The 13,117-nt window shown below is 45.2% G+C and overlaps 2 protein-coding genes across 6 annotated transcripts in view; one reads left to right on the top strand and one right to left on the bottom strand.

The window, feature by feature from the left end:
• The window catches only part of LOC110487971 (juxtaposed with another zinc finger protein 1), a 33,489-nt gene extending 22,965 nt beyond the window's left edge, over nucleotides 1-10,524 (top strand). Inside the window, exons 2-6 of one of the 2 annotated variants that reach the window (XR_005041356.1) lie at nucleotides 461-533; nucleotides 3,468-3,664; nucleotides 6,080-6,249; nucleotides 6,688-8,778; nucleotides 8,834-10,524. Coding sequence is in view for 1 of the 2 variants with exons in the window: in XM_036971551.1 (XP_036827446.1) it covers nucleotides 461-533; nucleotides 3,468-3,664; nucleotides 6,080-6,249; nucleotides 6,688-6,864 (617 nt within the window). In the remaining variant the exon portion in view is untranslated. Of the gene's footprint in view, nucleotides 1-460; nucleotides 534-3,467; nucleotides 3,665-6,079; nucleotides 6,250-6,687 lie in introns of both variants that reach the window. The other variant, XM_036971551.1, reaches the window with a different exon arrangement.
• A 64-nt stretch (nucleotides 10,525-10,588) lies between these two features.
• LOC110489384 (tax1-binding protein 1 homolog A) overlaps nucleotides 10,589-13,117 on the bottom strand; it is a 55,979-nt gene continuing 53,450 nt past the window's right edge. For all 4 annotated transcript variants that reach the window (XM_036971545.1, XM_036971549.1, XM_036971546.1 and 1 more), the window contains one exon: nucleotides 10,589-12,346. In XM_036971545.1, coding sequence (XP_036827440.1) covers nucleotides 12,136-12,346 — 211 coding nt within the window. In that variant the 3' untranslated portion in view covers nucleotides 10,589-12,135. The remainder of the gene's footprint in view (nucleotides 12,347-13,117) is intronic.

Below are 13,117 nucleotides of genomic sequence, written 5' to 3'. Positions count from 1 at the left end.
GCTGATACAGACATACCCAAGACAAGTCAAAGCTGTAATCACCGCCGAAGGTGCTTCTACAAAGTATTGACTCAGGGGTGTGAATACTTATGTAAATTAGATATTTCTGTATTTCATTTTTCAATAAAGTTTTCTTTGTTATTATTGGGTATTGTGTGTAGATGGGTGAGAAACATAATTTTATCCATTTTGAATTCTATCTGTAACACACCAAAATGTCTAAGTCAGGGTGTGAGTACTTTCTGAAGACACTAAATATCCATATGATCTATCTAGATTTATTCTACGGTAACTAAATATCCATATGATCTATCTAGATTTATTCTACGGTAACTAAATATCCATATGATCTATCTAGATTTATTCTACGGTAACTAAATATCCATATGATCTATCTAGATTTATTCTACGGTAACTAAATATCCTAATCTTTCCTTCTCTCTCTCTCTCGATCTCTTAGACACAGATCCTCGCGTTCTGGAGAAACAGGAGCAACAACAGCCCACCTACCTGGCCCTGAGCTACATCAACAGGTAACATACACACAGGGCAGTGTTGCTACACACAGGGCAGTGTTGCTACACACAGGGCAGTATTGCTCCACACAGGGCGGTGTTGCTACACTGATGGAGGAGTCTCGAAAAAGACGAGCATACGGGGACAGAAGTGGCCAGTCATTTGAAATTTGATTCGGTCAACATTCCTGGCTTCAGTTCTACCACATCCTTGGTTTTCTTCAGGCTGTTGGTTTGAAAAACATGATTCTGTCTAGTAGAAAATCTGATACGACTTCTTCTTCTGGGGCCTGTATCAGACTTGTTTGACCATTGTTTTGCAGTTGTGTGGTGATAGTCCAATTGCCCTGAGTGTGTTATGGTGCTTTTTGTGTTTTTGTGACCGTGCGGGCGTAACTGTGAGTGTGTCTTGTTTGTGTTTGGATGACTGATCCCTTCCCAGAGAAACAGTGTTGTCATTAGAAGCACCGAAAACCACAGAAGAAGCGAAATGCTCTCTCTACACAGAAATGAGAATGAGATGTGTGTTTATCCCAAAGCTTCGTGTCCAATCTCACACCTCTTAAATCAGACTGTGTGTGAGTTAGGGATTTGACGAATGTACAAATATTCCTAACTTTTAAACTGCCAATGAGGTGAATTCACAATCCTGCATAAGTTCTGCATATGACAGCTATGGGGCAATGCATTTCATTCTACCGCAGTGATGGCTGCCTACCTTTTAATTTCACCTTTATTTAACCAGGTAGGCAAGTTGAGAACAAGTTCTCATTTACAACTGCGACCTGGCCAAGATAAAGCAAAGCAATTCGACAGATACAACGACACAGAGTTACACATGGACAAAAACAAAAATACAGTCAATAATACAGTAGAAAAATAAGTCTATATACGATGTGAGCAAATGAGGTGAGATAAGGGAGGTAAAGGCTAAAAAAGGCCATGGTGGCTAAGTAATTACAATATAACAAGTAAACCACTGGAATGGTAGATTTGCGTCTGTGCAAAGTAATTGCTCCCAAGGATGAACCAGAATTTCTGGGGTCTTGGCTGATTTCTTTTGATTTTCCCATGATGTCAAGCAAAGAGGCACTGAGTTTGAAGTTAGGCCTTGAAATGCATCCACAGGTACAACTTCAATTGACTCAAATGATGTCAATGAGCCTATCAGAAGCTTCTAAAGCCATGACATCATTTTCTGGAATTTTCCAAGCTGTTTAAAGGCACAGTCAAGTTTGTATGTAAACTTCTGAACCACTGGAATTGTGATACAGTGAATTATAAGTGAAATAATCGGTCTGTAAACAATTGTTGGAAAAATTACTAGAGTCATGCACAAAGTAGATGTCCTAACCGACGTGCCAAAACTATAGTTTGTTAACACGAAATTTGTGGAGTGGTTGAAAAACGAGTTTTAATGACTCCAACATAAGTGTATGTAAACTTCCGACTTCAACTGAATGTAAGACGACAGTTGATGATAGTGTTGTTGTTAGAATGTTGTATTATTGGATATAATGTATTTGTTTGTGTATTGTGACTGTGTAATTGTCCTTAGCTGTCCTGGGACTACGGCTGCAAATTAGCTTTTGGATAACTCTGTCATATTTACATGGATGTTGCGTTATTGTAATATTATTATTGTAATATTGCTGTTGATTAATATTGTAATATTATTATTGTAATATTGCTGTTGATTAATATTGTAATATTATTATTGTAATATTGCTGTTGCGTTGTCCCCTATAAATAAATAAATAAATACATTTGTATTGACCTGCTTTTTTTAAGCTGCTGCTACTCGCTGTTTATTATTTATGCATAGTCACCCCTAGCTACATGTACATATTACCTCGACTAACCTGTAACCCCGCACATTGACTCGGGACTGGTACTCCGTGTAAATAGCCTCGTGATTGTTATTTTATTGTGTTACATTATTCTTACTTTAGTTGAATTATTTTCTTAAATATTTTCGTACTTAAAAAATATTCAGCATTGTTGATTATGGGCTTGTAAGTAACATTTCACTATAAGGTTGTATTCGGTGCATGTGACAAAATGTGATTTGATTCCTGTTTCAACATGAAAATGCCCCTGTGCACAAAGCGAGGTCCATACAGAAATGGTTTTTCGAGATCGGTGTGAAAGAACTTGACTGGACTGCACAGAGCCCTGACCTCAACCACATCAAACACCTTTGGGATGAATTTGAAGGCCAACAGCGAGCCAGGCCTAATCGCCAACATCAGTGCTTGACTTCACTAACGCTCTTGTGGCTGAATGGCTGAAGTCCCTGCAGCACTTTCCTCCTTCAGGGCTGTCAAAGTTTTTCGACACGGCTTCTTGTAGCTTGGTTCTAGATATGCCGTTAGAGCATTCAATCAGATATCCTCTACCATTGACAAATATGCTGCATATCAATCATTTCTATAGTCAGCGCTGTGATTTTCCCTTATCGTACTGCTGCCAGCAGCAGGTTGGGTCTCACCAGGCTTTCCTTTCAGCATTGTACCTGTACTGCCTACCACTGTATCTCAATTCCACCTCACAAAGTTTGCATTTCATCACCTTCTCATTTCATTTGTCAAAGTATTGCCATATAGTACTTGGAAGCTGTCGCTACCCTGTCTCACCATCTGATGTGCGGAGCGGCAAATCATTTGAAAGATACATAGCCATCTCCTTACAGCATTGTTGCGTTAGGTATTTGGTGAATTTACATTTTTGCCTTTATGATTGGAACCTGTTAATGGTAGATTTGTGATTACTGCACTGTGATTTTAATTGGTCAGTTTTTTTTCTCTAAAAGTTAACAATCCCAAATTGGTTTAAACGTCACAGCCCCAGTGTGGGTGGAGGAGTGGAGAGAAAAGAAAGATCCAGAAGAGAGGGAGATAAATAATACTAATTGTTTCAATAGTGTGTGTGACCTGTAATGTCTGTGTCCAGGTTTATGACGGACGCGGCACGTCGGGAGCAGGAGACCCTGAAGAAGAAGGCCACACCCAAACTTTCCCTGTCAATCACAGGTGGCGTGTCTCGGAACAGCGTGGCCACACCTCCACGGCACAGCAATGGCAACCTGACTCCCCCCGTGACTCCTCCCATCACACCCTCCTCCTCCTTCCGTAGCAGCACGCCCACAGGTAAGCGAAAGTGGAGATTTTGGATGTGTTGCCTTTTGCCTCTTGTAGTCCTGTGTGGCTCACTGGGTAGAATGTGGCGATTGCAAATGCAGGATTGTGGTTTTGCTTACTGCTGGGTTCCACGCACTACTGTAAGTCACTTTGGATAAAAGCATCTGCCTCTAGTGTTCTAGACTGAAGGTCAATGAAACCAAGGTTACTCACGTAACCAGGGACTATGCTAGTCACTCAATGGACATCCTTTCGCCTGGCGGCAGGATGAGCTGAGATATTCATATCAGAGTAATTCCCCACACCCTATAAACACCCAGCGTAGCATCACGTCCTCTTTTCTTCCCTCGGCCACGCAGGTGAGTGAGTAGTGGATGTAGCTGTCGTTGTGTGTCGAGGATACTCCCAGGAGTGCTCTGCAGTGTTTTGTCATCATTGTTTTATTACAGGGTGACACCTTGCTACGAAGTAGGGTGAACGGGTTGGGCCAACCTGTTCACGGCACGAGGCTTAGTTGTCTTGTCCGCCGGTTAGCCTCCCGGCTAATTGCGTTCTCTGTTGCTTGTTAGCTTCAGCTGGATGCTAGCCTCTTCTCTCTGGAGTTTGAGTCTGGGTACCGCGCCTTCCCAGGCTAGGGGAGACACTCTAGCTAAACACCGAGTCACACCTTGACGTCCAAACTTCGCATACTATCTTACTGGCTCGAGCTGCAGCTGTTGCCAGAGTGAGATTCAGAGGATGTGCGCCTCACTAATCTCGCCAGAGTTAGCCAGTCTGTTCTCATGGCCTCTCCTCACACCTAATCTGACACTGTCAGTTGAGTTGGGCTCCTCACATCCATACCTTTGGGGGATTGTGAGTGGAATTTCTCCAATATATTCCAATATCTGTAGAATGTGGTGTTATACAGATTATCTCATCTATAAGACATATCTGTATTTCTGCTTCTGTCTAGACAGGGAGAATATCATCCATGCCATACTACTGCGATAAATGCAATGCTGGCTTGGCTTCGATTGATGCCGATTCCAACTGTATTATGTGCCTGGGCTTAGAGCCTGCCATTCAGGCTGTGATTTCTGCCAACTCTGGCTGAGGCGGCCCAGTCAGCCTCTCTGTCTTTGCAGCCCTGCTCTCTCAGCCTGACAGGCTCCTTTGACTTAAGACAGGATCCTGACGCTATCCCCGTCTTTGCTGGTAATGACCTAGACGAAGAGACCTCTGAGGCTGGTTCTGGGTCAGCCAACCATGGCTTAGAGAGGGCTGAGAGTGAAGTCCCCGTTCATCAGCTGATATGCAGGAGTTCCTCTAAAGAGTTCTGAAAGCTCTGGATATTAATCCAGATCCTAACAGCAACCTGGCCAGAGTGTACATTCCTCAGTGCTCCAAGTTCTCCAATGAACTGCGTCAATCTTGGGCTAAGGTGAATTCAAGGTCCCATGTCTCAAGCCAGTGAAAGCCTTCACGGACCATCATGGCTTCCCCCGAGGAGTTGGGACTGGGCCAGTAGCCAGTCATGGACCCCATTATTGCGGCCATGGTCCTCCCTGACGAGATCATTGGTAGGTCTCCCCGCTGTCCTCCGGGACCTCATCTGGCATACCTGCACGGTCTGATAGCTGGCCTGTCCACTGATGGGGACCCTGAGCTGATGGCTGAAATGACTCCGGTGTCCAGACTCCTCTCCCTCTTAAACACTGAGATGTCACGTGCTAATGGCAAAGGCCTGTCTATGATCATCTCGTCACGCAGACCGCTTGGGCTGTCACCGACAAAGATGTCGGCCTCTGTGAAGAAACCCTTTATGGAGCTCCCCATTTCCCCGGTCCTAGAGTGGACACCATTTTAGACCAAATGACAGAGACCCTGCAGTCTTTCATGGGTCCCCCTTAAGCGAAATAGAACATTCCTGTTGTGAGTGTTCTAGTGTGTTCAGTAGAGAGCCAGTGTTCTTGCAGTGTGCAGTGGTTCCAGTCTACACAGGTAATTACACACCAGCTGTCACACTGTTCACACGGGTGTGTGTGTTTCAGAGCCCTAAAGCAGATGGTCCAATTCCTGCCCAAATATTTGCGTTTACCCACAACCACGCGTACACACACCCTTGTTGAAATCATTTTAACATGTGCCAGGGTGCCATCCATTTCCTCCTGCTGAGGTGGAGCATTTCCTGTGTGAGTGTGAGTGTGCGTGTGTGTGTGTGTGTGTGTGTGTGTGTGTGAGTGGAAAAAGTGGTGCATAGGATACCTCCCATTTAATGATCTGTTTCAGGGAGCCAAACCCCTCCCGCTGGGTTCTCTTGACACACACACACACACTAAACCCTCTGTTCTATGCTCCATGCCCCTCTACTTGAGACAATATAGTCATGTCCCCATGACACGCAAACTGATGTGTGTGTGTGTGTGTGTGTTCCCCCTCCAGGCAGTGAGTATGACGATGAGGAGGTGGACTATGAGGAGTCAGACAGTGATGAGTCCTGGACCACGGAGAGTGCCATCAGCTCGGAGTCTATCCTCAGCTCCATGTGTATGAACGGAGGAGAGGAGAAACCCTTCGCCTGCCCTGTGCCTGGCTGCAAGAAGAGATACAAGGTGCAGTACACACTCAGCCCCAGTTTATAGAACAGTCCCTAGCTCTGTTATTCTGCTACACACTAGTCCTCTATGTATCAGTTCAGTGTAGCCTATGATCTGTGTAGTGGAGGTTTTCACCTCAGTATGTGAGGGGGAGTTTCCTCTAGCAATGTCAGTGTTTGCAATGTTGTTCCTGGATGTTGCTTTTAGGGATTTTCACTAAGATAATGTAAGGGGAATTATTATTTTTCTAGGAGTGGGGCAGTCCCACTCCTTTTGTATTTGATTCTTTTATTAGGTAGGACAGTAAAGGACTGACAGGAAATGAAGGAGGATAGGGGATGCTAGAATAGCAGTCGGTCGGATGTGAACCCACGCTCGCACAGGTACCTGTATTCTGGAGGCAGCCACTTAGACCGCGCCAGGCCTGCTAATCTGTCTCTCCCCCTCATTCAGAATGTGAACGGTATTAAATACCATGCCAAGAACGGCCACCGGACACAGATCCGTGTGCGGAAGCCCTTCAAGTGCCGCTGTGGGAAGAGCTACAAGACGTCCCAGGGCCTGAGACACCACACCATCAACTTCCACCCGCCTGTCTCCGCCGACATCATCCGCAAGATGCAGGGCTAGAAAAATAAAAATAAACATTTCCCTATTCCTCACCAGCACTCCCAACCCCAACCACCATACACTTTTTCAATGTCAATATCCACCCCACCCCACCTTGACCAACCAACCAAAACATATCCCTATCCCTTCTGGCCCAACCTTAGGGGTGACAACCCAAACCCCTATCCCTTCTGGCCCAACCTTAGGGGTGACAACCCAAACCCCTATCCCTTCTGGCCCAACCTTAGGGGTGACAACCCAAACCCCTATTCCTTCTGGCCCAACCTTAATATGCTGACCACACCGCCCACGTTGCAAAATAAATGTACAGATCCATGTCATTCAGTCATTACACCCACACTGCTGGTGTCTGTTCTATTTGTGATGCTTAACGCACTGCAAGTCCCGCCTCTCCCATTTCATTTGTTTTTAGGAGCATATGCTCACGTGGGTGATTGAAAGATGAACTGAGGTCCACACTCCAGTCCAGTCTGTTGTGGTAATGCGCCTTAAAGTTGGTTGCCAAGCGCCATATAAAATCAGAAAAAGAAGGCTGAAGGAGGAGAGATTACTAGAAACTAACTCGGTTTACCCTTTTATGTGTGGATTAATTGTCAGAGTAGAGGACCTTGTGCATTTCAGGTAAAATAACAACCCAGTGTTTATATCCCAGGACAAATTAGCCTGCAACAGTAAGCTAGCTAGCTATTGGCAAAAATGTTTAATACTTTTCGACCTGTCTCCCAAATTAATATAGTTGGTCCATGGCTTGTTTTGATATTTCAACCTGCGTGTCCTGATTAGCGTCTGGTGTGGGGGGACAAAATCAACATACAATGACGCACGCAGACGCACATGCAGTCTGGTCAGCATGTAACCTTAAGGGTGATAACCCAAACCCCTATCCCTTCTAGCCCAACCTTAGGGGTGACAACCTAAACCCCTATCCCTTCTGGCCCAACCTTAGGGGTGACAACCTAAACCCCTATCCCTTCTAGCCCAACCTTAGGGGTGACAACCCAAACCCCTATCCCTTCTAGCCCAACCTTAGGGGTGACAACCCAAACCCCTATCCCTTCTAGCCCAACCTTAAGGGTGACAACCTAAACCCCTATCCCTTCTAGCCCAACCTTAGGGGTGACAACCTAAACCCCTATCCCTTCCTCCCACACACTAAAGGATCTAGAGCATGCTTTAACTTGTTTATGTCTTGTATTATGTTCTTTGGTTTTCACATGTTACTCTCTTATTTTAATAATATGCATCTTTCTAGGCTTTTTTTGTTGTTTGTACATTTGCACATTCTCATGCTATCCCAACTATTTGCGTGACTTTTTGTATTGACATACGGTGCTAACAAAATGAAAACAAAGAAAAGAAAAAGAAAGAAAAAACAAAACAGAAGAGGAAGAGGAGTAATGTAAAAGAGAAGGAGGAAGGTGTGGATGTTGACTTGGATTATACAGTCTATATATAGATATATAAACAATAGATGTGTGTGTATATATACAAATATAAGTATTCATCAGCATATACTAAGTAGTTTCACTTTACTTTCAAGCTTTATTTTTTTATATTCTTTTTCGATATATTTTCCAGATATTATTTTCTTTTGATATTTCATCAATACGTTTTTCTTCCATTCCTCAACCCCGAGACAACCTGTCCTGTTGTCATAGGTCAAACTTTAAACAGCTAGGTGACCTCAGTTCTAGATATCCCCAGCAGCAAAAACAAAGAGACTACGGCTTGAATCCTAACTTCAGATCTGCGTCCCTAAATACATTTTTCACAATTCTGATTGATTTTAATGCACAGATTTCATGTTAGTGTTCAGCCCATATAGAGAAACAAGGAAACTATTGCATTTCTTCATTCCCTCTGTTCTAGAACGGTTCTATGATTTCAGAATGGATTGTGCATCCTGTATTCTAGGTTATTCCAGACTGTAGTGTGAGCAGACCAGATGAGGCATCATCCTGTATTCTAGGTTATTCCAGACTGTAGTGTGAGCAGACCAGATGAGGCATCATCCTGTATTCTAGGTTATTCCAGACTGTAGTGTGAGCAGACCAGATGAGGCATCATCCTGTATTCTAGGTTATTCCAGACTGTAATGTGAGCAGACCAGATGAGGCATCATCCTGTATTCTAGGTTATTCCAGACTGTAGTGTGAGCAGACCAGATGAGGCATCATGCTCTATTCTATTCCAGTTGCCAAGTATTGTTTCTGGTTACTTTTCCATGATCATTGCCAACAGCTCTCTACTGCCAAACATTTACATTACCATGTGCCTGAGGGGGGAGGGGGAGAGAGACTGTCATACGGTTTCATCAAAGAGGTGCGCACGCGTGTCAAGAGAACACGGGTCTCATTGCGCCTCCAGTGTGTGTGTGTGTGTGTCGATGGTATGTTTTGTTTTTGTGCATGTGTTTGTCTTAGGGTGTATCTCCAGAGATTACACCTACAAACTTTTATTGCCTTGCGTTGTAGACTACAGCATTCCAGTACAGTCTGTGTGAGTGTGTTGCTTCTTAGCCAAGTCTTTCTGCAGTATCTGAGCTTTTCAGCTTCTTGTGTTATTATTCCGCCTTCTGTTACAGTCCTCCATAGTGTTATAATATACGGCTGTCTCAAATGACACCCTATTTTTGTATACGGGGAATAGTGACATTTTAGATGAGTTCTGTGTTTTAAATGACACCCTATTCCATAAAGTGCACTACCTATGGAATGCCATTTGGGATGCAGATAGTGTCATAACCAGGACCTTGCCCATAGCCTCCTGCTTTACAGAAGCAGTCTGATGTACTGTCAAATTGTGTCAAGGTAAGCATGTTCTGGCCTATTTGTGATACCATGCCTTCAGAGTACAGCAGAGTGGTGGTGTAGTGTTAAAAAGTGGTGTCCGTTGGGAAAATGTTACCCCGTGCCAGGCCCAAAAACATTTCTAACCTGTTCTGTACTGTGATAATGGTCTGAGTCTGATGGTACCCCAACACACACGCTTGACTGTTGCCATAACAACCCTTGACATGGGTGTGGCAAAGTGCACCTGTATTCACAAAGCGTCTCAGAGTAAGTGCCTCGCTAATAACAGAAGCCTTTGAAACCATAATGAATACGAGCGGGGACCTGATCCTAGAACACCACTCCTACTGAGACACTATGTGAATACAGGCCCAGCATACGAGAAAGAGGAAGGTAGCATTGTTTTTGATTGTGGCTGTACAGAACGCGTTCTGGAGTCTGTGCCAGGTTTTCAGTACTTGGAAGCCTTGGCTCCAGCGCATTTTGGCGAGGGGACAGAGACCAGAGTTTGCGATCTGTCAAACACTTATAAACCTGGCCTCTCCCCGCAGAGATGCAGGTCACTATGGTTACAGTTTAAAAGGGAGCCTGACAGTATTACACAGCGGGGATGTGAGGAGTACAGTACAAGCGTGTGTGAGGGGGACTATTCTGATATATTGTGTACAGTGAATGTATTGTAATGTGTGTCAAGTGCGTTTAAATTATATTTTCATATGTTAAGTGGAGAACAATGTTTCCTATTTGTACGGAGGCAACAGAGGGTGTGAGGAAGGAGACCTGTGTACTATATCAAACTGTTTTTACATAAGCTGCTGCTTCATAAATGTGAACACTATTACATAAAAAATAAAGAGAACATTAGCCAGAACTGTCTGAATGGGGTTGGGGGGTTTTGACCCAGAAGATGGAAAGACAAATTGACAATTGTATCCATTTGACAAGCGTACTTTATTTTTAATGCTCACATACAAACCTACACACACACACACTTTCAAAGAGCCGCATTTGGACATGACAGACACACGTGAGCAACTTTTGAAGCCAAAAGTACAGCACTGTGGTCACATTGAAAGAGCAGTAAAATCTCAGACTGACAGTAGATGACAGGAATCAGAGACACGCGCACAAGAAACTTACTTTGACCCAAACAAAGGAGGCAATTGTTAGAATCTTAACACGGTGAAAGAGTCCATAGCACAGTAGTTTTCTATAGCGTTCATATTTCCAGTTACCTTCCCTCCAATCAACTGAAGCGGAATGTCAGCCTATCCAATGAATGGAGACCAGGAAGTAAAACATCAATCTGTCATGACTAAAACATGTGGGAGTACATTGTCACAACAGCAATTGAAATAGTTCTACTTCTCATATATATATATTTTTTATTTCAGCAATAAGGCCCAAGGGGGTGTGGTATATGGCCAATATTCCACGACTAAGGGCAGTTCTTTATACGCAACGTGGAGTGCCTGGACACAGCCCTTAGCCGTGGTATATTGGTCATATATCACAATCCCCTGAGGTGGCTTATTGCTGTTATAAACTGGTTATCAACGCAGTAAAAATAGTTGTTTTGTCATACCTGTGGTATACGGTCTAATATAGCACAGCTGTCAGCCAATCAGCATTCAGGGCTTGAACCACCCAGTTATACACACAAATATACATTCAGAATAATAAAGTATTTTTAGTGCAATCAAATTCAAACAATTGTACTAATTATTTTTTAACCGTCTGATTTTGCAGACGGTTAAAACATTTTGCTGACGAGTTTGACTCATACTTTACATTACATTGGGCTGGAGGTGCTTCAAGACCACATATCTCCTCCCAAGATCCTAACCCCTAACCCCCCCCCCCCCCCCCCTCTCCACGGTAGAAGTTTCCACAGATATAGGTTCAGGTAAACCAAATCCTAACCTTAACCATTAGAGGGGAAATGCAAAACTGACCATTAGTGTCTAGGGGCAACGTGCTCCTACTCTCCCTCACATCCCTGGATGTCACCTGTTTCTACAGAGTGACTCTGGGAGTAGAAACTTGTAAAGTAGGTACTATTGACTGGCTGATTAACGCAGATGATTCCTACAGATACTAAACACATCCAGTGATGATATCAACATGGGACAAAACCAAAGAGCTCCAAGGCTCCGAAACCTCACGCAAAACATTTTTTGTTGTTGTAATTTCCCTAAACTGACAAACTCCCCCTTGTAGAAAGTCATACACACACTCCTTGATGTTGTTAAAAGGTAGCATGTTCTCGTGGAAGTATGTGAGGCCAAGGCTGGAGTTAATTCCATTTCAATTTACAACAAAGTGCAATTTACCCCCAATGATTTCTCTCATCTTGATTTGGAATCTCCCTTCTTGAATGAAATCATCTCGACCCCCATTTGAGTAAAGGTTCCTTTATTCTTCTTTACATCCCTTAATCCAAACCGTCCCTTTCACACACACTCCCCCATCTGCCCTGCTACTCCATGTTGGTGAAGTTTAGCACATGGCCGTCAAAGTGTGTGAGCACGTGCTTCTGGAAGAGCTGCTGATGGCAGTGGAGGGGGAACTGCTCAGAGCACACAGGACACACCTTCCAGTGGCTCTCCACGTGCTGCTCAAAGCTACGCTGCTCAAAGTGGGGCGGGAAGATCACCTCGCACAACGGACAGCGCTTGTGAACCTCACCACTGAGTGGAGGGAGAAAGACCATAGAAACGAGGGGAGAGAGAAGGAGCAGAGGGGGGAGAGAGAAGGAGCAGAGGGGGGAGAGAGAAGGAGCGGGGGGGGGGGGGGGAGAAGGAGCAGAAGGGGGGGAGAGAAGGAGCAGAGGGGGGAGAGAGAAGGAGCAGAAGGGGGGGAGACAGAAGGGTCAGAGGGGGGAGAGAGAAGGAGCAGAGGGGGGGAGAGAGAAGGAGAAGAGGGGGGAGAGAGAAGGAGCAGAGGGGGGGAGAGAGAAGGAGCAGAGGGGGGGAGAGAGAAGGAGCAGAGGGGGGGGGAGAGAAGGAGCAGAGGGGGGGAGAGAAGGAGCAGAGGGGGGGGAGAAGGAGCAGAGGGGGGGAGAGAAGGAGCAGAGAGGGGGGGAGAGAAGGAGCAGAGAGGGGGGGAGAGAAGGAGCAGAGAGGGGGGGAGAGAAGGAGCAGAGAGGGGGGGAGAGAAGGAGCAGAGAGGGGGGGGAGAGAAGGAGCAGAGAGGGGGGGAGAGAAGGAGCAGAGAGGGGGGGAGAGAAGGAGCAGAGGGGGGGGAGAGAAGGAGCAGAGGGGGGGGGAGAGAAGGAGCAGAGGGGGGGGAGAGAAGGAGCAGAGGGGGGAGAGAAGGAGCAGAGGGGGGAGAGAGTGAGGGGGGGACGGTTGAGGGGGGACAGGGGGGGTGTAGAGGGAGGAGAGGGGGAGGGGTGTAGAGGGAGGAGAGGGGGAGGGGTGAGAATGAGTGTCGGGTTAGCTGGGATAGTATTTTGGAGG

This window comes from Oncorhynchus mykiss, chromosome 32 (genome assembly GCF_013265735.2).
Source record: "Oncorhynchus mykiss isolate Arlee chromosome 32, USDA_OmykA_1.1, whole genome shotgun sequence".
NCBI lineage: Eukaryota > Metazoa > Chordata > Actinopteri > Salmoniformes > Salmonidae > Oncorhynchus > Oncorhynchus mykiss.
Note: the sequence above shows the minus strand (reverse complement) of the source record. Positions and strands in the feature narration are given on the sequence as shown.